At 44.8% G+C, this 25,769-nt stretch overlaps 3 protein-coding genes across 11 annotated transcripts in view; 1 reads left to right on the top strand and 2 right to left on the bottom strand.

Moving 5' to 3' along the window:
* The window catches only part of Znf282 (zinc finger protein 282), a 36,322-nt gene extending 24,327 nt beyond the window's left edge, over positions 1 to 11,995 (bottom strand). For 6 of the 8 annotated variants that reach the window (XR_004121971.1, XR_004121970.1, XR_004121972.1 and 3 more), the window contains exons 1-2: positions 11,659 to 11,941; positions 9,078 to 9,497 (exon numbers count right to left, since the gene is read on the bottom strand). Coding sequence is in view for 4 of the 8 variants with exons in the window: in XM_031381737.1 (XP_031237597.1) it covers positions 9,078 to 9,497; positions 11,659 to 11,823 (585 nt within the window). In the remaining 4 variants the exon portion in view is untranslated. Of the gene's footprint in view, positions 1 to 9,077; positions 9,498 to 11,658 lie in introns of all 8 variants that reach the window. The other 2 variants (XM_031381740.1, XM_031381741.1) reach the window with 2 other exon arrangements.
* A 7,401-nt stretch (positions 11,996 to 19,396) lies between these two features.
* Znf398 (zinc finger protein 398) overlaps positions 19,397 to 25,769 on the bottom strand; it is a 28,288-nt gene continuing 21,915 nt past the window's right edge. For both annotated transcript variants that reach the window (XM_031381742.1, XM_031381743.1), the window contains one exon: positions 19,397 to 23,665. In XM_031381742.1, coding sequence (XP_031237602.1) covers positions 22,509 to 23,665 — 1,157 coding nt within the window. In that variant the 3' untranslated portion in view covers positions 19,397 to 22,508. The remainder of the gene's footprint in view (positions 23,666 to 25,769) is intronic.
* The window catches only part of Znf786 (zinc finger protein 786), a 46,065-nt gene continuing 42,454 nt past the window's right edge, over positions 22,159 to 25,769 (top strand). Inside the window, exons 1-3 of the mRNA XM_031384010.1 lie at positions 22,159 to 22,179; positions 22,683 to 22,836; positions 22,909 to 23,189. Of these exons, the coding sequence (XP_031239870.1) occupies positions 22,159 to 22,179; positions 22,683 to 22,836; positions 22,909 to 23,189 (456 nt within the window). The remainder of the gene's footprint in view (positions 22,180 to 22,682; positions 22,837 to 22,908; positions 23,190 to 25,769) is intronic.

The raw sequence follows: 25,769 nt of genomic DNA, 5'->3' as shown, positions 1-25,769 counted from the left end.
AAAAAAAAAAAAAAAAAAAAAAAAAGAAAAAAGAAAAAAGAAGAAAAAAATGGCAGTCAATGCTCTTAACCACTAAGCCATTTCTCCAGCTCCAAAAGTTACATTTTGTCATTAAAATATGTTCAATCCACATTGAACATGTGGAGATGTGCCTCAGCTCCAGGGGCCTGCCCTATCTTTATGAGGAAGTCCTGCTGTAGTTGTGGCTACCCTCAGTCACTGCTAATCAAGATATTCTGAGCTGCAGTATAGAGCTGCTGTTTTGTTCTGACCAGAAGCCTCATCCAGACTCATTTCTCCAGCTCCACCTGATGTTGGGCCAAGCTGTTTCACTTCCATTAATTAATCCCCGAACTTCCCTCTCTGACCACACAGGCTTCCTTCCTAGCCCTCTCACATCCCTATTGAATCAGTGGTTCACTCTTACTCTGAAATCCAGTGTCCCCATTCTACATGGTATATTCAGGGCCAAAGCTGGCCTGTGTGGTACGTTTGTGTGAATGATAAAGAACCAGGACTGTCAGTCCACAAGCCAGGTGCATAAAACGGCAAGGGGACCCTACATAGGTGTGATATGCAAGCTGTGTTCAGTGTCTACTGACTGACAGCTCCCAGTCCTTCATTAGAATTAGAACTAGAATTCCTACCAGGCTTGGACAAATCCTCAATCTGAGAAAACTTGCAATCCCATTTCAAATAAAATGAAATCCCTTCATTTTATTTCCCTGTTGGTAGATGAAACTACAAAATTCTCTAATCAACCTCTGCCACAAATTCATACCGGCTGTCCCATGGCTGCTTTGGAAGACTTTTGTTGACCTGCCATGCTCCCCAGGAAGCTTACTGCAAACTTCACTGCCCAAGCCCTGTCTGGCCTCCCTCCATCTCCTCCTGCTCCTCTCTGACCTCAGGTGGGTGTAACAGAGTTCCTTCTTTGCCCTTCTCTTCTTGCTAAGCCAAACCTGCCATGTTCATTCTGTTCTCCTCCACCTCCCATCTGCAACCTAATCCAGACAAGGCTGACTCTTCCACATCTTCAGTTTCTCCATCTCACTGGCTGTTTCTCCTGAGGGTCATTCCAATGGAAGGAAGACCTCTATTCACTCAGACTGGAAAGATTGCTCAATGGGTAAGAGCACTTGTCACCAAGCATGACAACTTGAGTTCAAGACCCAGAAGCCACATCCATAGGGTGGAAGAAGAGGACTGATTCTCTCTTTCTTCCTTCCTTCCTTCCTTCCTTTCTTTCTTTCTTTCTTTCTTTCTTTCTTTCTTTCTTTCTTTCTTTCTTTTGCTGAATCTGAGTGTAATTTCTCAAAGTAAGCATCAGACTTTTATAGTCATTACAGAAGAAATAAGGAAGTTAGATAATACAACAGCTAAGGTACATTGAGGTCATCTGATGAGGACTGATTCTTGCCTCTCTACTTGTGCTATGACATACTGGCTTATACACACATATACACACACAGAAATAAAAAATTTAAAACAAAACCCTTCACTCAATTCTATCTCAGTTCACTTGGGACATCCAAAGAAAAGTCTCTTTTTCCTTTTTCAAAATCTATATACATTTTAGCTCCCTAAAATCTAACATCTAACTGGCTGTTCATGGTGCACACCTTTAATCTCAGTACTTGAGAGGCAGGGGCAGGCGGACCTCTGAGTTTGAGGCCAGCCTGGTCTACAGAACTCAAGCCAAACCATTATCCTGGAAAGTCATTGATGACTTGCTGCTAAAATCTCCCTGATAGGCAGACCATCTTTTATGATCTGTCTGTCTGTCTATCTATCTATCTATCTATCTATCTATCTATCTATCTATCTATCATATGTAAGTACATTGTAGCTGTCTTTGGATACTCCAGAAGAGGGAGTCAGATCTTGTTACAAACGGTGGTGAGCCACCATGTGGTTGCTGGGATTTGAACTCAGGACCTTCGGAAGAGCAGTCAGTGCTCTTACCCACTGAGCCATCTCCCAAGCCCACCTTTCTAGACTTTCTTGTTTGGTTCCTGTGACTATATTGCCTGTTATACAGTTGGCTCAAATGGGATTGCTGAACTGGCTACTACCCTTCCCCTTTGCTGTTTCTTCACATTAAGGTTGGCAATTTCATTGTTTTTATTGCAGCTGTTACCTCTTTAGGGATGACTTAAACATTCTTTGTTCCCTTCAAAGTTCCACAGCCTTCTTAGCCATTCCTTTCAATCAGCTATAAGTGGCTAAAACTAAGTATATCCAAGGTGTGTTCACCATCTTCTGCAGTATGGTGGCTTCTTCATCTTATTCTATCATTTCTTTAGAAAGTCAATTATTTTTCCTCCTCTTTCTCCTTCTCCTCTTCCTCTTCTTCTTTTTCTTCTTCTTGGTTTTTTGAGACAAGGTTTCTCTGTGCAGCTTTGGCTGTCCTGGAACTCACTCTGTAGACCAGGATGGCCTCAAACTCAGTCACTTGCCTCTGTCTCCCAAGTGCTGGGATTAAAGGCATGCACCACCACCACCACCTATCTCAGAGTAATTTCTATACAATTGGAAATAGAATCACTTTTTTAAAGTGTCATGGTGACAGAATACAGAAACCTAAGGCATGGTCTGAGATAGACAGGAGCCTACAAACTAGCTGCAGACAGGAAAGATTACCCATGAATTAGTTAGGAATCCATTAGTAGACAAAATAGGTCTAAAGGATCAGAGAGAATATCCCTCCTAGACCTAATAGAAAAAGAGAATGCATCTTGAACACCCAAGAACATACAATGAGCCATTAACTGTGGTAAACCTCATTCAAGAACATTATCTTGGCACTTAGAGTTGTGGTTAAAGAACACACCCATGAGTTTCTTTTGTGCATATATATGTTCATGTTTGTGTGTTCAGGTTCACATATGTGTATGGGTATGTGTGGACTTGTGTACACACCTTCTTTGAGACAGACTCAATGGCTTGGAGCTCCTTAATTAGGCTAGACTGGCCATGCTAGCCATGGAGCCCAAGGAGATCCTTTTGTTTCTACATCTCCAGCATGTGATTGCAAGCACAAAGCAACACAGCTGGCTATTTTTCATAGGTTCTGGGAATCAAACTCAGGTTCTTGTTTCCCCCCCCGAGACAGGGCTTCTCTGTGTAGCCCTGGCTGTCCCAGAACTCACTCTTCTGTAGACCAGGCTGGCCTCAAACTCAGAAATCCACCTGCCTCTGCCTCCCAAGTGCTGGGATTAAAGGCATGGGCCACCACTGCCCGGCCGAACTCAGGTTCTTAGGCTTGCATAGCAAATATATTACAGACTGAGCTATCTCCCTAGCCTGTAAATGCTTTACAGCCCCTTCAAGTAAGAGCCTAATTCTCAACCTCTTGAATGCAGGCAGGATTTCGTAACTTACATCTAGCAAGTGAAATGATATTGTATGGCTCAGAATATACACGGCCCACCCCATTCTCTCTCTTTGAACCCCTCAATCTAGGAAACATAGAGGTAGCTTCCATGTTATAAGTAGGTTCAAGCAGTCTTGGGGAGGTCCAATAATCAGGTAAGGGAGCTGTAGTCAATGTTCAAATGACAGCATCACCAATCAAAAGCCATATCGGAACCTCAGAGGATTGGCTAAACAGAACCACCCAAGCTGTTTCTGATTCCTCACTCACAGAAATTATCAGATGATATATTTACCAGGCTACCATTTTGGGGTCATTTACTATCCAGCAACAAGTAACTAACAATGACTACATAATATTTTCCCATAAGCAAAATCAATGACTTCTCAAAACCTCACAAAGCAATTACAATGTCATCTGCATGTTATAAATTACAGCACTGAAGCTCAAAGGGACCAGCTAGAAATTTGCAAAACTACTTAGATTTCTTTAAGAAGGCAAATACACATAAAAAATAATAATAAATAAAGTCTTTAAAAAACAAACAATTCCAAGTCTCCTGATCCCATGTCCTATAACAATTCCATTATCACGCGATGGCACATGGCAACTGGAGACTCCTACCACTTTAGTCAACATTGAGAACAAGAGCAGAGCTAGGTAAGGATACTACACCGAGGTAAGGCACACAGTACACATAAGGGCAAAGGGAAGCAGGAGAATCAAGGGAAATGCCGATCGTGCTGCTACAGCAACATACACACATCACAGTTGAGGCAGGATCCACTTTGTGGCTATTATAACTCAATGTCTTACAGCCTAGATACACAGATGTCTGGTGGCTCTTCTGGTACTGTCAATAGACTGGGTGTTCCAGTGGACCAAAGACACACTTCCTAGGAGTTCAGAGCTCTTCAGTCAGAGACTAAGTAAGTGTGTTTCACATACGAACTCTAAGCCCATTGCAGTTATAAACACAAGGCACAGCCATGAACCAATTTACATTTTGGTTAGGAAAAGCCAATCAAAAAACCCCAAAAAGTAAATAGTCAAGATTCAGGAGGAACTTGGTACTTACTCATTTGGATAGGGCATTGCTGTGTAGCCCAGACTGGCTAACCCATGCTGACGGCAAACACAAAGTCTTCCTGCTTTGCAAGTGTTGGTATTACAGGAGTGAGCTACCACACAAAGCTTGGGGCTTTACTCCTTAGTATAAGGTGACCATGGAAGGGCACACTGATTAAGTAACAGCTAAGCAAACCCCCCATGGAAATGGGGGATTGACTAGAGAAGCAGGCAGGTAAGCAGAGAAGGAGCTTCCTAGAAGAGTGTCCCTGTGACAGAGCACCTGGTAATGCTGGAGAACAGCAGGAGTCCAGCAGCTGGCAGGTACCAGGCAGAAGGGAGCATGATGGGGATGAGGTGGAGAATGTGGCAAACTTGGACGTTTATTTGGAATGAGATGGAAGCCAGGGGCTGGTGGGATGGTTCACCAACACTGACAGCCTGAGTTCCATCCCTGGGACCCACAAGGTAGAAGGTGAGAATCAATTCCCACAGGCTGTCTTCTGACCTCCACAGACGTGCTGTGGCTCATATCCCTCCTCCCTCTAAATAAAATCTAATTTTAAAAGTTTAACAAAAGATTGCATGTAAATAAGAAGAAAAAGATGAGAAGCCATTTGGGAGATTTAGATGGTATAATATGACACTATATCTCTGGGGTCGCCTTGAATTTGCAACGTAGCCCAGGATAACCTTCAAATTCAGATTCTCCACCTCGCCTTCCAAGTGCTGTGATTAAAGGCATGTGCTACCATGCCAGATTTTATGAGGTGCTAGGGATCAGTTTGTACATGTAAGGTGAGCACTCTACCAACTGAGCCACATCCCGAGGCCATAAATGTGGTGTTTGGATTGGGTCGTTGTGGCTATTATTTTAGGAATATACTGTAGTGTGGGGCCTACCCAGGGATGAAGAACAGGAGACCAGTTAAGAGACTGAAACAATAATCAGGTAAGATGATGAGAGTGGCTGGAAGTGAGTGATGGAGCTGATTAGACTATGGAGGTGCAGCAGAGGTGGATATGAGAGGCAGTGGCTGGGTAGGATCCCAGGACTCGGGTCTGAATGACTGAAGGGATGGAGCTGACATCAGCAGAGCAAGCTTCAAATACTAAATGACCCAGTATAGTGACAATTTTGGAATTAAAAAAAAAAAACACAAAAAAAATATTTATATAAGAATATGTTCAGCCGGGCGGTGGTGGCGCACGCCTTTAATCCCAGCGCTTGGGAGGCAGAGACAGGCAGATTTCTGAGTTCCAGGCCAGCCTGGTCTACATAGTGAGTTCCAGGACAGCCAGGGCTATAAAGAGAAACCCTGTCTCGAAAAATAATAATAATAAAAAAAAGAATATGTTCTCATTTTAATCCTGGGTGTGGGGAGATGGGGCAGCTGACTGTAATTTGCCTCATGCTCTAGCAGAGGCATGGTTTTGCCAGCTGCAGAGAGTTTCTATGATTGTATCTATAATTCTGGAGACTTTTTATAGGGTATATGGATGCTAGGGCCCCGAGAAGTGGTAGGTTGTTGGTTGTGGATTAAGTGTTGTTGTTGTTTGCAGTTTGTTAAACAGTCATGCCCAAGAAGAAATTAGATATCTTGATGGCAAAGATCAAACTTGCCCCAAGGAACTTGATGCTGCTAATCAGCAGGAAATAGTCTCCAATAACATCATCACCCCCTTTCTATCCCTTGACTTTATTCAGGGATCTCTTTCCTTTCTTCTCTATCCTTTTTTTCCTCTCTTATCTAGTTGGGGGGTTGAAAGAGTAGAAGAAATGGGGTGAAAGAAAGAAGAGCCCACCAAGTGGCAAAAGACAAGCCACAAGCCAGTGTTCAGGCTGGTCAAGTTAAATTCAGGATGCTGAATTAGCAGGAAGAATTGTGAATCTGACATCCAAGAAGGAAACTGAGTGGGACATAGGAGAGGGTGCATTTGGGAGCTCAGACTGCAGCTACAGCCATGGGTCTGGATGGAGTCAGGAGCAGAGGGATGCAGATGAGCACAGATGCTGAGCTGAGCCAGGACCACTCTGCAAAGACATGGAGAATAAAAAGAGGAAGCAAAGCCAGCAAAGCAGACTGAGGACCAGCGGCTCGTGAGAGAGGGAAAGAATCGAGAGAGAGGCATCCAGAAGTCACACGAAAGGTGTTCTAAGGAAGGAGTGACCACCTGCTACTGGTGATGGAATTAAAAGGATGAAGGCAGACTAATGGTTGTACACTGTGGACAAATTGAGGACCTTAACAGGAGAGAAAGGTGGGGAGAAAAAGTCTGATGGAGCTGGCTCCAGAGAGAGTTATCCAGTTACCTATTTACTGGACTACTAAGAACAGATGAACCTGTTCAATGGGAACAGAGGATCTAGACAGCCCAGTTCCTCCACCACATAAAGTACACGGAAGAGTAAGAAATGAAGGAAGAGCATGCAGATTTCAAAAAGTTGCTAAGTTGGCTTAGCAGGTAAAAAAAAACTCAGAAACCTGATGACTTAAGTTTAACCCTAGAACCTACAGTACAAGGAGAGGCCCAAGCCCTGAAAACTGCCATTTAACCATGAATGACTTTTAAAATATTGATTCAAACAAACAAACAAACAAAAAAATGGAGAAAAGTAATCAATTAAAAGTCTGAACATCAAGCCGGGCAGTGGTGGCGCACGCCTTTAATCCCAGCACTTGGGAGGCAGAGGCAGGTGGATTTCTGAGTTCGAGGCCAGCCTGGTCTACAGAGTGAGTTCCAGGACAGCCAGGGCTACACAGAGAAACCCTGTCTCGAAAATCAAAAAAAAAAAAAAAAAAAAAAAAAAAAAAAAAAGTCTGAACATCACTGGGCAGTGGTGACGCAAATCTGAACATCATAGTATGGGAGACAGAACAGTATATTGTGGTACTTGTCATACAAGACCTAACTTTTTTTTTTAGTGAAAACTGAATTTTTTTTTTTTTTGGCTTTTCGAGACAGAGTTTCTCTGTATAGCTAGGCAGGGTCCTGGAACTCACTCTGTAGACCAGGCTGACATTGAACTCAGAAATCTGCCTGCCTCTGCCTCCCAAGTGCTGGAATTAAAGGCGTGCGCCACCACTGCCCGGCGAAAACTGAAATATGAGAAAGATGATGATGATGATGATGATGATGATGATGATGATGATGATGATGATGATGATGATGATGATGATGATGATGATACACTGAAATACTTATTGGTAAGGGGCTGTGAGGGTGAGGATGGGGATGATGGGGATGATGAGGTCTCACTTGGTAGCTGTGGCTGACCAGAACTCACTATGAAGACCAGACTGACCTCAAGCTCAGAGATTTGCCTGCCTCTACCCCACAATAGCTGAGATAAATTGCATGTACCACCACAGCCAATGTGAATAAAATTACTGATGCCTAGGATTCAAAATTAAAACAAGAATTGGGAAATGAGTAGAAAAAACAGGATCAGGCAAGCATTTGATTATGGAAGCTCATGATGGGCACTCAGGGGTAATTACAATATTCTATTTCAAGGCATTTTTTTTTCCTGTTATGAGGGTGAGAATGAGAATGAGGTCCAGTACGGTGTTCACTGATGGTGAGCATGATGTAGGGTGGAGGAGACAGCTGAGGAGGAAGAAGGGCAAGGTGGACACAATCATGGAGGCAGAATCTGTGTGCACCCAAGACGGCAGGCCAAGGAACAAACTTCTATACTTCTATTTATGGAAGCATCTTTTTTGTTTGCTACCTTTATTTGCGCACATGTGCATAGAAGAGGACAACTTGCAGGAGTCAGTTCTGGATGCTGGGAATTGAACCCAGGTCCTCCAGAAGAGAGACGTGCTCCTAACTAGTGGGCCTTTCTCTAGCCTAGATTCTGCTTTATTGAAACAGAACCTGGGCTGGCCTTGAACTCTGCTGCCTCAGCTCCTTCCCGGCTTAGACTCCAGGTGTGAGCCACAATTCCCAGCTCCCAAGGCCTCCACTCTCTCAGAGAAATAGACTCAGGGCCATCAACTTGAAAATGCAGCCTTGGTGAACCAGGAAAAGGGTGGAAACAGGAATAGGTCAAAAGTTTAAATCCGGGCTGGTGAGATGGCTCAGTGGGGAAGAGCACTGACTGCTCTTCGGAAGGTCATGAGTTCAAATCCCAGCAACCACATGGTGGCTCACAACCACCCGTAATGAGATCTGATTACATATAATAAATAAATAAAATAAATCTAAAAAAACAAAACAAAACAAAACAAAAAGTTTAAATCCTAGAAGGGCCCGACTAAAATCTGTGATCACAACTTTGAAAATGGTTCTAGGCCGCTTGGTCTGGAGCTTTTCTCCAGATACGGTTCACATGCATTGTCAAGTGAAAAAACAAACAAACAAGCATTAAGAACCACAGTTGTGCAGACAGACAACTCAGGGAAGCTGGAGGGCAGTAAGATCAAAGACACCAAGACAGGGTCTTTGTGGGGCCAGCTCTGCTGGGACTCAACAGGCAGGACCAAATTAAGGGCCTAAGGCAGCTTTACAAAGCCACTGAGACAACATGGAACTAGTGAAGTCTGCAGTGCCAGACAAGGTGAAATCAAGGGTTTGTTCACCTGTGACAGTCCTCATCTAGCTCTGCCCCCGTCTCACCACATACCTTGGGGGCCTCCCCCTTGCTGCCGGGGGGCAGCCGCAGGACCCAGAAGTTCCGGTTGCGAAGCAGGTTCTCCAGGTTCTCCAGGCGCCGCTGCAGCAGCCCGTACTCCTGCAGCAGGGTCCCCAGCACGGCCCACTTGCTCTCCATGTGGTTACCGAACTCCACGGCTGTCTTCTCGCAGTCCGCCAGCTTCTTCTCCGCTGTGCCTGTGCGCCCCTCTAAGTTCAGCAGCTGGCTAGCCTGGGCATCCACCTTCCTCTCTACAGCCTGAATGGCAGCCACCACAGTCCAGAGCGAGATCTCTGCTGTGGGCAACTGGGGCTCACGCATCATGCGGTCAGGAAAGACAGGGGCCCTGTCTGGAAAGGGCGGGAACTGAAAAGGCATTGGTCTCCTGGCATCCATGTCCCATTCTTGAGCCTGTGTGCAAGGGAAGAAATGACATCTCAGGATAAGAGGTGACCTAAAAATGGGATAACGAGTCAGGCACTATGCAGTATCTTTCTTCTACCAAGCCTCTGACTTTGGCTAGGTGTATTAATGACCTCAGGGATAGCTGGAGCAGTCACACACCCACCCAACTAACCACTCTTCCATTTCCTTCTTATGAGACCCAGACTGGTTTACTAGCTCACCTGCCTCAGCCTCTATTAAGCCTAGGTCATGCCCCCCTGCCTAACGCAGCGTGGACCCTTTCCCTGAATAGAACAGCTGCTTTCTTCATAGACCACACTGAATGGCAAACTTCCCATTTGGCTCTCATTCTTTGTTTCAAGGTAGGAATTTCCGTGTAAGTTGACTGAAGTTAATCTTCTGAGCAATCTCTTTCGCAGGTTGGGGCAAGAATGATTATCTCTGCTTTAAAGATGATGAAATTGAGGAACAAAGAAGCAGCTGGCCATTCTTTAGCACCGCCCTGCCTGCCAACTGGCAGGGCTCTAAGTGCCACAGGTAACACAAACACTTTGCAAACATGCAATCACTGCTGTTTCTACTAGGCCTACCAGACAGAGCACCTAGGCTGGACGGTACACTAGGCACTGTTAAATTCCACACACAGCTGCTTTTTCATAACTGTGCGAACTAAAATAGGTTTACTAGACAATAGCACTTATTAGACAGGAAGAGGGACATTCTTCACCCCTGTGAGGGCCACAGGGGGAAAAAAAAACATGGCTCCCTTCTCTGCTTCCTGATGAGGGGGCTCCCCATGGCCCAGAGCCTCCCTCTTTCTCTTCCATTAGCAATAGGCTGGGTGCTGAGCTCCTTGACAGAGAAAGAAAAGTAGAGGGTGGTCAGGGTGTGCTGGATGACAACACAGACCAGAAGACACGGCCCTTTCTCTCTTTTGGTTCTCTCTGCTTCTGCTGAAGGGGCCCTCCAGGTAGGAAAGGTGGAATCCTATTGCTTTGAAGTGAGCTGGACTGGCCTTTGACAATCATACGAACAATTTTCTCAAACTCCGAGAAGCTGTGACAGCCAAGACTACCCCCACAGCGTCTAAGAATTCCTCTCTGACATGGGAGTGGGAACAACAGGGCCCTAGGAATGCCAGCGCCTGCTGGGTCCTGGTGTCTGGATGGCTGTCAGTGCCATCCATCGGGCTTAATGGAGGCTTCATTGGGGCCTTGTCCAGAAAAGGGGATAAGACTGACAATGGAAGTTCAGGAAGTCTGAGGCTGGTTGCATGTCAGCAGGTTTGAAGACCTACAGTTGGTCATTTTGCTCAAAAAAAAAAAAAAACAACCAAGCGTCTTCAGTACTGACTTGCCAAGTCTTAAGTACTGATTGAGAATCAGGTGGGAACACAGGGGTGCCTTCTTCAGAGTCCAGTCCCCGGGCAACTCAGTCTCCCTTCTGAGACAGCGACGCTAAGCCACACTAACCCTTTTCCTTGTGTCTTATACCCAAGGCCGTGCCAGCTAAGTCCTAGGCACCCTGAGATCATGTACGGAGCCCAAAGAAACAACTGGAGCCTGCTCTCTCACCCCCAGGACCCCAAGACAACGCTCGGGGATGCGGTTTGGGCGTAGTCAGTTGTCTTAGGCTGCTCTGGCGATCCCAATATGCAGGCAAGTTTGCCAACCTGAGATGACAAAGTCCCCTCCCAGCGCCTTCCCTGGCTCATCCGTTCTACAGAGGAAAAGTGGGCTGCTCTTTATAGTCGGAGAAAGACGTCCATAAAACAGCTTCAAACCCTTTTATTAAACTGGCTACAGTGTAAACATGGTTAAACTGTTCCCTCGGTGGGCCGGGAATAGGCCTGCCGCAAACCCAGGCGGGTCGGACGCCAAGAGGAACCCGAGTCCCCGCTCGGTGAAGCGGCCACCGCCGCGCGAGGTCCCTGGCAGCGCAGCCCTGGCTTCCGCGTCCTGCGGGCGGGCCCTGGCTCCCGGCAGCAGCAGCCCTGGCAGCTGCACCGTGGCAGCGCGGCAGGGCCTGGCGCTCGGGGCCTGCAGCAGGCCCGCTCGGCGGTTCGCCCGGGGCCCCGGCAACCGCGAGGCTCCCCGAGGCCCGGCCCGGCCCCGCCCCGCCCCCACGGCAGCGGCGCGGCCATGGCGCCCGCGGGCGCTGCACCCACCTGCATGGGCGGCATTCCCTCGGCCATTTCCGCGCGTAGCGCCGGCTCCTGGTGGCAGACTTCCTCCGGGGGCAGAGCCTGGGCCCAGCTCCAGCTCCCGCTGTCCAGCCCCAAACCCTGGATGCCCAGCTGCTGAGGCTGCGGCCGTGTTGACACAAACTGCATCCTGGGAGTGCTGTTCCCCGCTCGGGCCGGCCAGGGAGAAGAAGAACGTTTTCCAGGCGCCTTCCCCCTTGCCGGGGCCGGACAGCTCCATCTACAGCCCGTAGGAGCAAACAGTCCCCTTCCGTGGCGCTCCCCGCCCTTCGCAGCCGGCGCGCCAGCCAATGGCCTCGGAGCTCCAGCCCGCCTGCAGGGCTGGCCGGGGCCACTCCAGGCTGGGGGCCACCGCCTCCCCCAAAGAAATGTGATTGCGACCGCCGGCCTCTAGGTCTGCTTGCGGTGGTCGATCTTCACATCCCAAGCTATGCTGCTGCCTGGACTGTGGGCTTGCCTTCTGTTACTTCTATGAAAGCATTGGACATCCCAGGAGAAAATGGTGCCTCACCCTTGTAAAAATTTTACCGAAATATTTACTGAACACCTACTATGTGTCAGATTTTGCTTAGGCAGAAGGTGTTTTTTCATGGTTGTATACTCTTGGGTTTAAATTGCAACATTGCCACCGGCTGTGATTTTTTTTTTTTTTTTAATATTTACTGTCTTTGAACCTCCTATGTTCTGTATAAACGGGGGTGGGAAGTGTTATGTTTGTCAGTCTTATTTTAATGTTGAAAAATTAGGAACTACTAACCGTTTGCCAGATGTGGTGTTGCACACTTTTTATTCCTAGCACTTGAGAGGTAGAGGTAGGTGTAGTTTAGGGCCAGCCTGGTCTCCATAGTTAGTTCTAGGCCAGTCTTAAGAAAAAAAAAAAAAAAAGGTAATTACCCACCAAAGATAAATCCCTGTAGTTATCTGTAGCATATTGTCCATTTTGTCTTCCCAAATGACCAGTCCTTATCTTGAGACAGAGCTCTCCAAGGCTCATCACCTTGTGGAAATTCAGACCTGGTGGAAGCCATGAGATCTACTACACTTAACATTGAGAACAGTATGAGGAAGGGTGGGGTGCCAGAGGGGCTATCTTCAGAAGGACAGTTATCAGGTGCTTTGTTAAGTGTGCTTCCAGGAGATATAAATGAGTATTTCATAGACTTGAAGCTCAGAGGCTAATGAAGTCAGTGATTTCTTTCCCTGCTTCCAACCCTGGGTACGGGTTGTGCATGCATGCCAGTGCACGTATCTCATTGTACACATCATGTCCACTTTTAGTAGAGGAACCCAGGAAGTCCAGCCGGGAAAGCTCAGGCAAATGCTTTTCTACCTGCAATCCACATCTGAGAAGACATTTTCTGACCCATGGAATATTAACTCTATTTCCTCTTTTCTAGAGATGGGAAACAGAAGACTAAGTTAGTCCCAAGTGTTTAAGCTATCTCCTCAGGATAAAATGAATACTATGTCCCTTAAGTATATGGTGAGTAATATCAATGTTCCTTTTTATACAGCAAGACACAGATACAGTGTGTCTAATCCAGTTTCCTCTGCAGGTGGACTTTCACACAGCCATTCACACCTTTACTGTGCAGCAGAGCCTCTGCTTTGGCTGGTGGTCCAGTTCACAGTATTATATGAACAAAAAACTTAATTTAAGCAGGTTCAAATACACATTTTCATCATATTAGCATTATTTTATAACCACCAAGTCTACCAGTACAGGGCACAGAAACCTATACAAGCAGAAGGGTGTGGGATGGCTAAGGTACACTTCTGGAAGAAAAGCAAGGACATTATGGGGGAGCTGCTGGTGCTGTATTGGCTATGGACCCTATAGCAGGTGCTCCAATGACCAAGGGACTGAGAAGGCTGAGATAGCCCAAACTGCAAGACAGCCTGCACTGGGAGTGTTCAGTTAATCACTGATTAACTATGAGCTCCCTGAGGAGCAAAATGGACAGCTGGTTAAAGTATCATAGCTAATGTACACTTTTTACAAGAGATAGATTCAGGCCTGGCCCTTGATCTGTCAGGTGGGCATTGATTGTTTTCCATCTTCTCTCCTAAAATTTCTACAGCTAGTACTCTGGACAGTGTATTTGAAATGATGGATGCAGGAGAGGACAAGAGAGGGGGCTCATACATTTCAGGACATTTATCCAACATTCCCCAAAGCTCTCTAAACCTCCTATATTATATATATATAGGGGGTACGCTAGTCTACTTTAGTATTGAAAAAGTATAAATTAATGTCTGGCATATAGTAGGCACTCAGGAAAGGCAGTTACTCTTACCCCATTGCCAACATGGGGCTGCATGCCTGTGATCCCAGCACTCTGCCAACATGGGGCTGCATGCCTGTGATCCCAGCACTCTGCCAACATGGGGCTGCATGCCTGTGATCCCAGCACTCTGCAGACAGAGACCGGTGAAGATTTATTTGATAAAATAAATGTCTAGGTTTACTCTCAGCTAAGTAAAGAGGATAACATGTCTACCTTGATACTGGCCTATGCCTAGCTTAACAAGCAGGCTCTCCACATGGGATATTAAACAGCTATAATCTCAGCACTCTGGAAGCCGAGGCAGGAAGATCAAGAGCTCAAGGCTAACCTTGCGGCAGTGTCAAAAAACAACAGCAAAACCAAATAAACAAACAACCCAAAAAAGGCTATGGACTGCCAATGTGGCCAGTGGGACTAAGAAACAAGGGCCACTTTCCTTCTGCTGGAATGTGCATGGCTGGAATCAAATTATGGCTTCTCACTATGGAGTCAAAGACCCTTTATTATTCTCTAATCCTCTGCTCCAGGAAAGCAGGCTAACTTAGGCTATTTCCAATTCAATAACTAACTTTCTTGTTCTGTGATCTTCTAATTCTCATGGGCACTCAGCAATCACTTGAAAGAACTTGAAAAAAAATCCATTCTCTGTCACAGAGAAATGAAACCACTCTAGAATGGGCCCTGGCTTTCTAAGGCCCCCAGGCTACTCTCTTGTTTGGTCAAAAACAACCTAGTGCAATAGTCATTTGTACATCTTGTCCTTACCCCACAAAACCATAATCCTAGCCGGGCAGTGGTGGCACATGCCTTTAATCCCAGCACTTGGGAGGCAGAGGCAGGCAGATTTCTGAGTTTGAGGCCAGTCTGGTTTACAGAGTGAGTTCCAGAACAGCCAGAGTTACACAGAGAACCCCTGTCTCTAAAAACCAATATATATATATCCTATAGGCTAATAACATAAAGATGATTTAATTATCCTTGGTAACTGTTTATCCTGTTTATTCACTGAAGTTGGGTAGTAGGTATTGCAATTCTTGTGCTATTTTTAATTTTTAAGTTATAAACTAGTAGCCAAGAACTAATTGGCATATATTAGCTCCTGAACATACTTAATTTTGAATTGTTTGGTTTAGTTAAACAAAATCAGGTCTCCAGGAATGTACCTGCCACCTTTCTGACCTGTTATTCTCCATATATTTATATTTATATTTCTCCATATATTTATGAATATTATATGAGGTATATAGTGTGGAAGTAAAGGCCTATAATTCCAGCACTTGGGAGGTGGAGACAGGAAGATCAGGAGTTCAAGGTCATCCTTAGCTATATGTTAAGTTCAAGACCATGCTCAGCTAATGAGACTGTCTTTTAAAAGTTTTCTTGCTGGGTGGTGGTGCTGGCAGCACCAGAGGCAAGAGGATCCAGCCTAGACTACACAGTGAGTTTCAGGACAGGGCTACTCAAGAGAAAAGTTGTTTTGAAAAACAAAACAAAACAAAACAAAACAACAACAAAACAAAATCAGCCAACCAACCAACCAACCAACCAAGAAACTTTGCTTGCAGAAATTGCAACTCTGGCGCTATTGTTATAGGCAGTTGTGAGCTCCCAACATGGATGCTAGGCAAAACTCTGGTCCTCCACAAGAGCAATAAGTGCTTTCAACTACTAAAAAGATGTCTCCAGCCCCATTTTTTAGGACAATTTCAAGATTTTACTATAAATACTGCTTTGCTAATAAGCACACACCCACATAGTTCATTGAGGTTTTATCAAGCCCTTTATTAGGAATGTAACTTGACTAACTTGAGATGCTAGGAATGCACTGCTTTGAGGCTGTTCTGATGAGGATGTATTATCTGCCTTCCTTGGTAGTCTTAGACATTATATGTAGGGACATTTAACTGATCAAGGTGACCAAAGCCATCATATGTCTATGATTGTGGTCAATTCTTTTAAAAAGATAAAGAGACTTGGGTTGTAGCTAAGTTGGTAGAGTATTTGCCTAACATGTACAAAGTTCTAGGTTTGATCGCTACTACTCCATAAAACCAAAGGGAGGCAGGAGGATCAGAAGCTCAAAGTAATCTAGGCTATACACCATGTTTGCTGTCAGCTCTGGATCCATGAAACCCTGTCTCAAAAAAGCAAAAATAAAAAGGGGGAGGTGTCATAGATGGGGGAGCACATCTGTAATTCCATCACTAAGGAAGCAGAGACGAAACTGTGAGTTGGAGGCAACCTTGGTTACACAAGTGAGACTCTCAACAAATGAACAAACAAAATGGGAGCAGGGTCAGAAAAGAATATCAACTCTCCATCCCTTGACTTGAAGTGATAAGTGGCTTCTTTTACAAGATAAGCAGCATCTTCCAGGTTCTTTGAACAAGGATACTAAGCTTTGGCCTTATGATAGTGCTTGCAAAGTAGAAGAAACCTTGATAGACGTTAAACAGAATCTGTCCTTTCTGGCAGCACTAAAATACTGTATTGTTCCCATTCTTGAACAGCAAGTCCACAGGCCCTGGTGCAGAGGCCAGAGGGATTTTACTGCTGACTGCAGCTGACTGAACTAAGATGAGTAATGGGAAGAGGAGCTGGGCTAGATTTCTCATTATAGAATCTAAATTAAGAAAAACTTAGAAATATTTAAAAGAATATTTTAAAAAATTCTGTTTTACCCACAGAACTAACTAACCTGGGCCCACAGAGATTGAACTGATAGTCAGGGAGCCTGAATGGGTCTGACCTAGGCCCTCTGCATAGATGCTATAGTTGTGTTCCCTGGTCTTCTTGTGGGACTCCTAACAATTGGAGCAGGGGCTGTCTTCTGCCTCTTTTGACTGCTTTTGGGACCCTTTTCCTCCTACTGGGTTCTTCTTCCAGTCTTAAAATACAAGAGGTGGTGTTTAGTTGTACTGTAACTTGATATGCCATGTCATCCATGGGAGGCCTGCCCTTTTCTGAAGAGAAATGGAAGAGTGAATGGAGCAGGGGGAGCAGGAAGGCTGCTGGCAGGGTAGAAGGGAGGGGGAACTGAGTTCAGAATGTAATATGAAAGAGAGATTAAAAAAATTTCTTTGTTTTAAACTGGGTATTGTGGTATACAGATTTAATTCCAGCTCTTGGGAAGCAGAGGTATTCAGATTTCTGTGTGTTCAAGGACAGCCTGGTATACAGAATGAGTTTCAGGACCATTAGAGCTACTTAATAGACCTTGTCTTGAAAAAACAAACAAACAAAAATAACCAAATTTTTAAAAATTGAGTGGCTTAGAGCACTTGCTGTTCTTAAAAGAGGATCCAGGTTCAATTTCCAGCACCTACGTGGTGGTTCACAACCATCCATAATTCCAATTCTACAGGATCTAAAATGCCCTCAGACCTCTGCAGGCACCAGGCATGTATATGGTGCACATACATACATGCAGGCAAAATACTGACACATAAAATCTAAAAATCTTAAGAGAGAAGTAGGAGAAGATAGAAAAATCCAGAAAGAATCAGAGTCATATGGAGTTATGGTATCAGAAATTTATGGGGGCTGGAAAGTATAGAAAGAAATCAGTAAGAGATCATACTAAATATATGCAAAAGATGCTAGCAAAAGGCTGGGTCAGCTAGCAGTCATCTGTTCTGTGAAACGTTTGTTTGAATAAAGATTTTGTTTTTATGTGTATGGGTGTTTTGCCTACATGTGTACCAAATGCATGTCTAGTGGCTTCAGAGGCTAGAGGAGAGCATCCAATCCCTTAACCATGTGGGTGCTGGGAACTGAATACAGATTCTCTGACCAAAGTAGCAAGTGCTCTTAGAACTGAGCCATCTCTTTGGCTCCTCCTCATCTCCTCCCACTTTTAGATTTATTTACTTATTGTTATATGTAAGTACACTGTAAGCTTTCCTCAGACAGGTTCTCTGACCAAAGTAGCAAGTGCTAGTGCTCTTAGAACTGAGCCATCTCTTTGGCTCCTCCTCATCTCCTCCCACTTTTAGATTTATTTATTTATAGTTATATGTAAGTACACTGTAAGCTTTCCTCAGACGCACCAGAAGAGGGCATCAGATCTCATTATGGATGGTTGTGAGCCACCATGTGGTTGCTGGGATTTGAACTCAGGACCTTCGGTAAAGCAGTCAGTGCTCTTACCCGCTGAGCCACCTCACCAGCCCCCCCCCTCCCACTTTTAAAAACAAGATTTTCCTATGTAGGCTCTCCTGGCCTTGAATTCTCAGCGCTCCTCCTGTCCCAGCTTCTCAAGTGCCAGAATAACAAGTGTGAGCCATCACACTTGGCCAAACCTTGGTTCTTAACACTCACCACTCCCAGTTCAGCCTGGTTGTGTAGTTACCTTTCACATTGGTTCTTTAAAACATGCTGTAGATTTTTAAGCTCTAATACCTCTGAGATGCCTTATAAACAAAATTTACCTTTCAGAAGGTAAAATAATATTATAATACTTGAGACTTGAATCTAGGTCTGACATCAGAAGCCCTGTTCTTAGTCACTAATACTGTACTAATACAAGATGAGCATTAAGTTCCTGCACCCTCCTTAACCCCACCCCACAATCAATCTGACCTCTGTGTGTGTGTTCACTTTCATGTGGAGACAGAGGACTTTGGGAGTCATTGCACAGGAGCTACTGCCTTTGATCTTTGAGACAGGGTCTCTCACTGATCTGTGGCTTACCAATTGGGCAAGGCTGACAGGCCAGCGAGAACCTTCCCAGTGCTGGAATTCAAGCCTATGGCATCAGTCCTGTCTTTTTCACAAGTCCTATGGATTAGACTCAGGTGCTCATGCTTGTATCGTAAGCACTTGTCTGAGATATCATTCCAGTCCCTAATTTTGAACTCCTAAATATATTGTTTATAGAAGCCGGAAACTTGAAAAAAGAACAGCCTGTTGTATATATCCCATATGATAAGAGACGGCCTCTTTGCTACAGAGAACCAGGGTGGAGAGCCAAAACTATCAATTCAGACACATATATGTACATTAACAACGGTAGATGCTCATCAGAAAATGAGTTGTCTTGCTACTCAGGCAACTACAGAGGCTGCTTTGTTGTCTAAGAAGCTAAAGCATAAGAGGGAAGGAATGCTCTGTTTCTCTTAAGAATTATGATATAAACTTGGGTCTCCCATCCCATTGAAATAGATAAAGGAACATAGGTACTTTTTTTTTTCAGTGAGACTTTTTTGGGACTGAGATAGAATTGCTATTGTTTCATAAGCCACAGGGCCTGGCTGAGATAGGTATCACCTCAAGAGAAGCCTAGGGGAGTCCCTACCAGAAACTTTAGAGTTTACTAATGAGGGAAGTAATGTAGAGCATGGCTCTCTCTAGAGTTCATCACTAAGATGTGTCCATTATCAAATACCCAGCAGAAAGGGATCAATCATATTTCACTTTCTAAACAATTAACCAACTTACATTTATTTTCATATCTGTGGCTGAACCTGAAGTTCATCCAATGTCCACAATTAAAAAAATAAATCTAGCAAGCAGTAAATCTGGTTGGTGCCAAGTCCTGAATACACTCTGAGGAAGCCTTTGTGTCACCATATAGGGGGCAGACAGATGAACAGGACTCTTCTGGGGTTTCTTCTTCTCTACAGGACAGGCCCTGGTGCCTCTTTAATTATAGGATTAAATGTATAGTTTCTCTCAAGGCACCAGGTGGCAAAGAGATTCTATTTGCTGAGAACTTTTGTTAGATGGTAGAGTTTCCAATGAGCCACTTCTGAATCTTTGACAACAAATGGGTTCTACTTGACAGGAGATTGGCTAATGGAAAAAAGTGAATATACAGTAGCTGAAGTCCCCGCTTTCAGCCAGACTAGAAATTAGGATCCCACGTTTATGTTGTTTGTTTTTGGGATGGCCTTGCACATTACCTTTTATTTGGTTTTATGGCTTTTGTTTTGCTTTTCAAGGCAGGTTTCTCTGTGTAGCCCTGGCTGTTCTGGAACTCCCTCTACACACCAGGCTGGGCTTGAACTCAGAGATCTTCCTGCTTCTGCATCCTGTGAGTGCTGGCATTAAAGGTGTGGAGCACCATCAACCAGCTGGTTTTATGGCTCTTGTTCAGTTGTTATTTGAACTATAATTCACTTTTGGCCAGTTTCGATCCCTGCTAGCTATGGTTCCTTACAGATCAGACATTAGGATGCATCTGCAGCACTCTGGCCCACAGGCCTCCAATTATTAACTGTGTATATTTGGTAAATCTGTTGGGTTCAGATGAGTGTTGGAGGTTATCTAGCTCGACATCACAGGTTCAGTAGGCATCTCTTCCTCAGCTCTTGCAAATGCTTCCCTTACCCTGGGGAAGACGCTTTGACTCTTTTTCAGATGCAGATCTCACATTCAAGTCCCAAGGGTCATTAATGAACTTGGAAACCTGATTTGGGGGATTTGGCTCTTTATCCCAATATAGTATGGTTCTACCATTATCTGGTACCATCCATGGGACTTTCCTTGCCTACAGGCTGAGAGTTATGACAGCAGACCAGGTCTCATATTGACTTCTTATGTCTCCCAGGATCCTTGGTGTTATTAACGTCACAAAACAGAGTTTTCTATGTGTGACTATCCTGAAGACCAACACCTTCAGACAGAACTTTGCCAGGAGCACATTAGGCAAACACCATTTCATACTGTGGTTACATTAGCTATGCAGACTGAAGGCTGGGCTAGTAATAAGGGGAAGCATCCCCTCCCTATCCAGAAAGTGTCACATCTAAGCACTTCCAGATCTCATCCTAGACATCACAGAAGACTATGAGGTAAAAGAGGGTGTGGTAACAAAAGCTTTCTGTCCCGAATGTAGACTTCTACATTCTCTGTCTACTTCTGGACCCACTAAGAGCAGAACAACAAGGCAAGCTAATTTCCACCAAGTTTCTACATAAATTTCTGCTTTGGTTTTCCTGTCTCATGTGGATTTGACTGGTCAGAAACCAAAGGAAGGACAGGATTTTGGCAGAGAACTGTATCATAAGATTTTTCTTTCTTTTTAAGATTTCTAGAAGCTTACCTTTTCTTTCAACAACCTCATTTTGGTGATAAAAATGTGAGAGTTGAAAAGAGAAGACACACACCTGGCTGCATAGACACTTAGGGATAGAACTAGGTTCAGATGCCCTCAGATAACTAAGCAAGCCCAAGAAAAGAACATAAGGTAGCCATAACCCTTCAAAATACAACAGGTGGTTGAGCATGACAGCATGCTTTTAATCCTAGCACTCTAGATGCAAAGACAGGCAGATCTCTGAGTTCCAGGCCAGCCAGGACCCCATAGTGAAACCCTGTCTGAAAAAAATAGCACAACAGGTAAGATAGATGAGATACTTGGTTCTTAGTGGCTGAAAGAGGTCTCTTGTCTGTTCACTGCCAGTGACGAAGGACAGACAAGGTAGAAATCCTTTCCTTAAGAACATTACACTACCAATGGAACAAAAGCCCTGAGCTCAGGGGTACTTTCTGAAGTGCTAGATGCCTTGACAAAGTGCTGTGATCTCTGCTGCTGAGGACTATAAAGAAAATCAGGTTGGGAATTGTGGTGCACCCAGAACATGAGGCAGAGGCAGGCAGATTTCTGTAAGTTCAAGACCAGCCTGGTCTACAAAGCAAAGTTCCAGGCCAGGATACACAGTGAGACCCAGTCTCAAAAGAGAGAAAAAGAGAATCAAATGCCAGAAATGGAAAAACAAGATCACTGGCTTGGAAAAGATAAGGGGTGAGTTGATACAATATTTTAGGCCATGGGATCACTGTTGTGCCTGAGATCTCTGGGATACTTAGCTCCTAATCTGGAGAGAAAACTCTCTTCCTGATTTCCTAACCAGGACTGTGGTGAAGTTCTCTACTCTCTTAACAGCTGCTACAAGAGTCTGAATATTTCAAATTAAGCTAGTAAAAGCTAAGAACAGTCCCCTTAAATAAGCTATCAAAGTCAGAGTTCTTGTTCACCAACATTAAACAAAATGTATTAGCAGACAGAATTTAGGCTTAGGAATGCCGCCTCAGCCATCATGTTTCAGGGAAAGTTGACTACACTGGTATGAACAGAACTTAGCTGGCTTCAGACACACGGCAACATAACAAGTGGCTAAAGCACCTTCTTCCAGCAATCCACTGAGCAATTAGGGAAAGGCTCTGAGCTCTCATGCCTCCTGATGCCTTCAAGGTTTGGGGCTCTTCCCATGCACTTGTCTCTACCTAGAGGCAGTCTGCTCTCACTCTGCTACTCTGACAGGATGATCAGAAGCCGTATCTTGCTTTGTAACTCTGCTTTTGTGGTATCTGATAAGACAGGGGAGCTGGATTCTCTTCTAGTTTTCAAAATATGGTATTCTTGTACTGATGTGGATTTCCAAAGCACAAGCATGTCTAGTTGAGTATAGATCTCAAATTCCTTTATGTAATAGATTTAACTACTATAGGTTTCAGAACTTGTGGGCTTTCTCCTGGACTTTCTGCTCTGCTGTGAACATAAATAACCAACAGACCTCAGATCTACAAAACCACCCCTCCACTCCCTTCCCCATACCACTGACTAGATTCTAGACCTTCAGTGCTAACACCTAGGCCAGAGGTTTCCAGGGCAGTTAAGAGTGGACCAGGTGGGTCTGGTGGCTGTATGGAAGGGTCCCTATCACCCGCACAGCCTCCATTGTGACCGGTCCGTAGGTGGTCCTTGAGCGTCTGCTTATAGCGGAAGCTCCTTCCGCACACTGCACAGGGGTATGGCCGCTCGCCTGTGTGAATGCGCTGGTGCTTCATGAGGTGATGCTTGCGGATGAAGCTCTTGCCACAGTGTGGACACTGGAAAGGCCGCTCACCTGTGTGCAGCCTCCGGTGGTTTAGCAAGTGTTCCTTACGCATGAAGCTCTTGCTACAGTCTGTACATGGGTAGGGACGCTCGCCTGTGTGGATCATCTGGTGACGAATCAACGCAGAGTGGCCATTGAAGTCAATGCCACACTGAGGGCAGGAGAAGGGGCGCTCCTGTGCATGTCCCCTCTGATGAAGCAGGAGACTGATCTTAAGGCTGAAGCTACGACCACATTGCGGGCAACGGAAGGGCCTCTCAGTAGCATGAGCTCGCCGATGGCTGGTGAGTCGAGCCTGGTCAGCAAAGCGCTTGGGACAATCAGGACAGAGGAAAGGGCGCTCAGTGCTGTTGTGGACCCGAAGGTGATATGTGAGTCGTGAGGGGTGAGTGAATGTCCGGGAGCAGTGAGGGCAGGTGGGTGGTGTCTCATTGGCATGATCCTGGGAGGTGCTACCAATATCTGCTTGTGGGGTGAAGTGCTTAGGACACTGGGCACAGGTTAAGGGGTGTTCAGCAGCATGGCTACACTGATGTGTCATTAACATGTCTTGACTGAGACTCTTGCCACAGTGGTGGCATGAGAACACCTGCTCTCCAACTGGAGGTGGGAGTGGGTAGCTTCCTAGCTGAGTAAAAGTCACTTGCCCCTCTGAAGCTTCAGGCAGGTCAGTGGCCGTTCGTCCAAAAGGTGCCATGGGTGTACACTGCTGGCTTTTGAAAGCTATATCTGAAAATGCATCCTTGGCTGCTGCTGGTGGTGGAGCAGAGAAAGCTATTGGAACTTCAGGACACAAGGAAGCTCTAGCAAGGTCCTCGGCTTTGATGACAAGTTCTTCATCTGAAAGAAGAGACTCAGAGTTACACCTGACAACAGCCATCTCACCATCCCTCTCACATTCCTGCCCAGCTCTTGTAGGTTGTTCTATGCATCTAACTGTTCAGATAAGCTTGGGGAAGGGCTCTCATTACTAATAAGGCACCCGTAGGCTGTGTGGCAAGTCATTACAAATATAAGACTGTACTTTGATGCTCCATTTTGAAAATGGATAGCTTTGGCAACAATCTTCCCCACATTATTTTCTTTATGTTTCACCTCTACTCAACAACTTTTTCTGTTGCTCCTGTGTCAGGGCCTAAAATCAACTTTTTACTCCTAGTCTGCCTTCTATGAGATAAGCCCTTCCTTGAAGTAGGTTAACTCTGTCTTCCCAGAAGTGAGGACATATTGCCACCTCTGCATCTTAGATCATTCTGTTCTCCTTCTTCCAGGGTGCTCCCCATCTCCCTCCCTGTCTTCCTACATCATAGTCAAATCAAACTAGTCAATATTTTAGGCCCATTCTGTTCTCACACTCTTTTACTAGGGATGGGGTCAGGGAAGGGGTTTTGTAACTCAGTCTAGCCTCAAACTTACTGTATAGCTGAGTCTAGCCTTGAACTTATCAAGAACTAGAACTACAAGTTGGATTTTCACATCCTTGGTTAAACATTATCTAAATACTTAAACTAAAACTGACACGTTAGGCCGGGCGTGGTGGCACACCCCTTTAATCCCAGCACTTGGGAGGCAGAGGCAGGTGGATTTCTGAGTTCGAGGCCAGCCTGGTCTACAGAGTGAGCTCCAAGACAGCCAGGGCTATACAGAGAAACCCTGTCTTGAAAAACCAAAAAACAAACAAACAAACAAACAAACAAAAACAAAACAAAAAAACTGACACATGTTTTCCCAAACCTCAAATGTCTTAAGTCATCCATCTAACACACTCCGGCACCTAAAAACAGACATGCCTACGTTGGTATGTATATCTGTGGTGTACATTTTCTAAAGAGCAGAAACTGTGGTATTTCTCAGCTGCACTTCCTAGAATCTAAAGAAACAGAGGTACAGAACATACTAAAAACAAGCACCTCCAAGATTCTATTAAGCTATATAAATAATTCAATCCCTTCTGATCTTCAGATTCTCTTTTGTAAAAGGAATTCTCTTGAAGATAAATGTAAGCATAAGCAGTGACTTACTCTGGTGGCTGTATTTCTTAACCAGCCAACTTCCCAATAACCACACAGAGAGGCTGAGATTTATTAAAATTACCTTGAACCAAACACTGAAGAACCATTACACCATTCTCAACCTCCAAGCTAGTCAGGCTTCCTCCCAGATTATATTTTCCTATCTTACTAAAAAAATTCCATCCTTACTTGATTCCACTCTTTCTCCTGATGTTTTTCCTCCACTTTCCTTGTGGCTCCTTCCCTTTTTTCTCTCTCTTTCTACACCCCTCCTAGAACCAGAATTCCCACCTATTCTCTCTCTAAAGTTTTGTATTGGCTTGGTGTCTTTTATTGGCAAGGCAGAGAATGAATGAGGAGCAATGTTTATACAAACTTGAGACAGGTGCTTCTAAGAATAAACATAACACAGCTATGTTCAGACTGAAACAAAATATGAAGGCAGAGAAATCAGCATTTGAATAACACAAGGGTAAACTTTACATGGTGTACGACAAAACATTATGTCTACATTCTTCTATAAATTACATTATTTATCTTGTGGGAGGGGAACATGTGTGCATCCCATACTGCAAATGTGGAGGTCAGATGACAACTTGTAGGAGTTGGTTCTCTCCTTCCACCATGAGTCTTAGGAAATCGAACTCAAACTTAGATGGTCATGCTTGCCAACAGGCGCCTTATCACTAATGCCATCTCATTTGTCAAGATTCTCTTTTATAATTCAAGAGGTAAATCACAGTTGGCCCCAAATCTCATTATAGAAGGAAATATTTGTGCCAGGCGGTGGTGGTGCACGCCTTTAATCCCAGTGCTTGGGAGGCAGAAGCAAGTGGATTTCTGAGTTCAAGGCCAGCCTGGTCTATAGAGTGAGTTCCAGGTCAGCCAGGGCTATACAGAGAAACCCTGTCTAGAAAAAAACCAAAAAAAAA

This window comes from Mastomys coucha, unplaced genomic scaffold (genome assembly GCF_008632895.1).
Source record: "Mastomys coucha isolate ucsf_1 unplaced genomic scaffold, UCSF_Mcou_1 pScaffold20, whole genome shotgun sequence".
NCBI classification, from domain to species: Eukaryota; Metazoa; Chordata; class Mammalia; order Rodentia; family Muridae; genus Mastomys; species Mastomys coucha.
The sequence above is the reverse complement of the archived record's forward strand: the minus strand, read 5'-3'. Positions and strand labels throughout refer to the sequence as shown.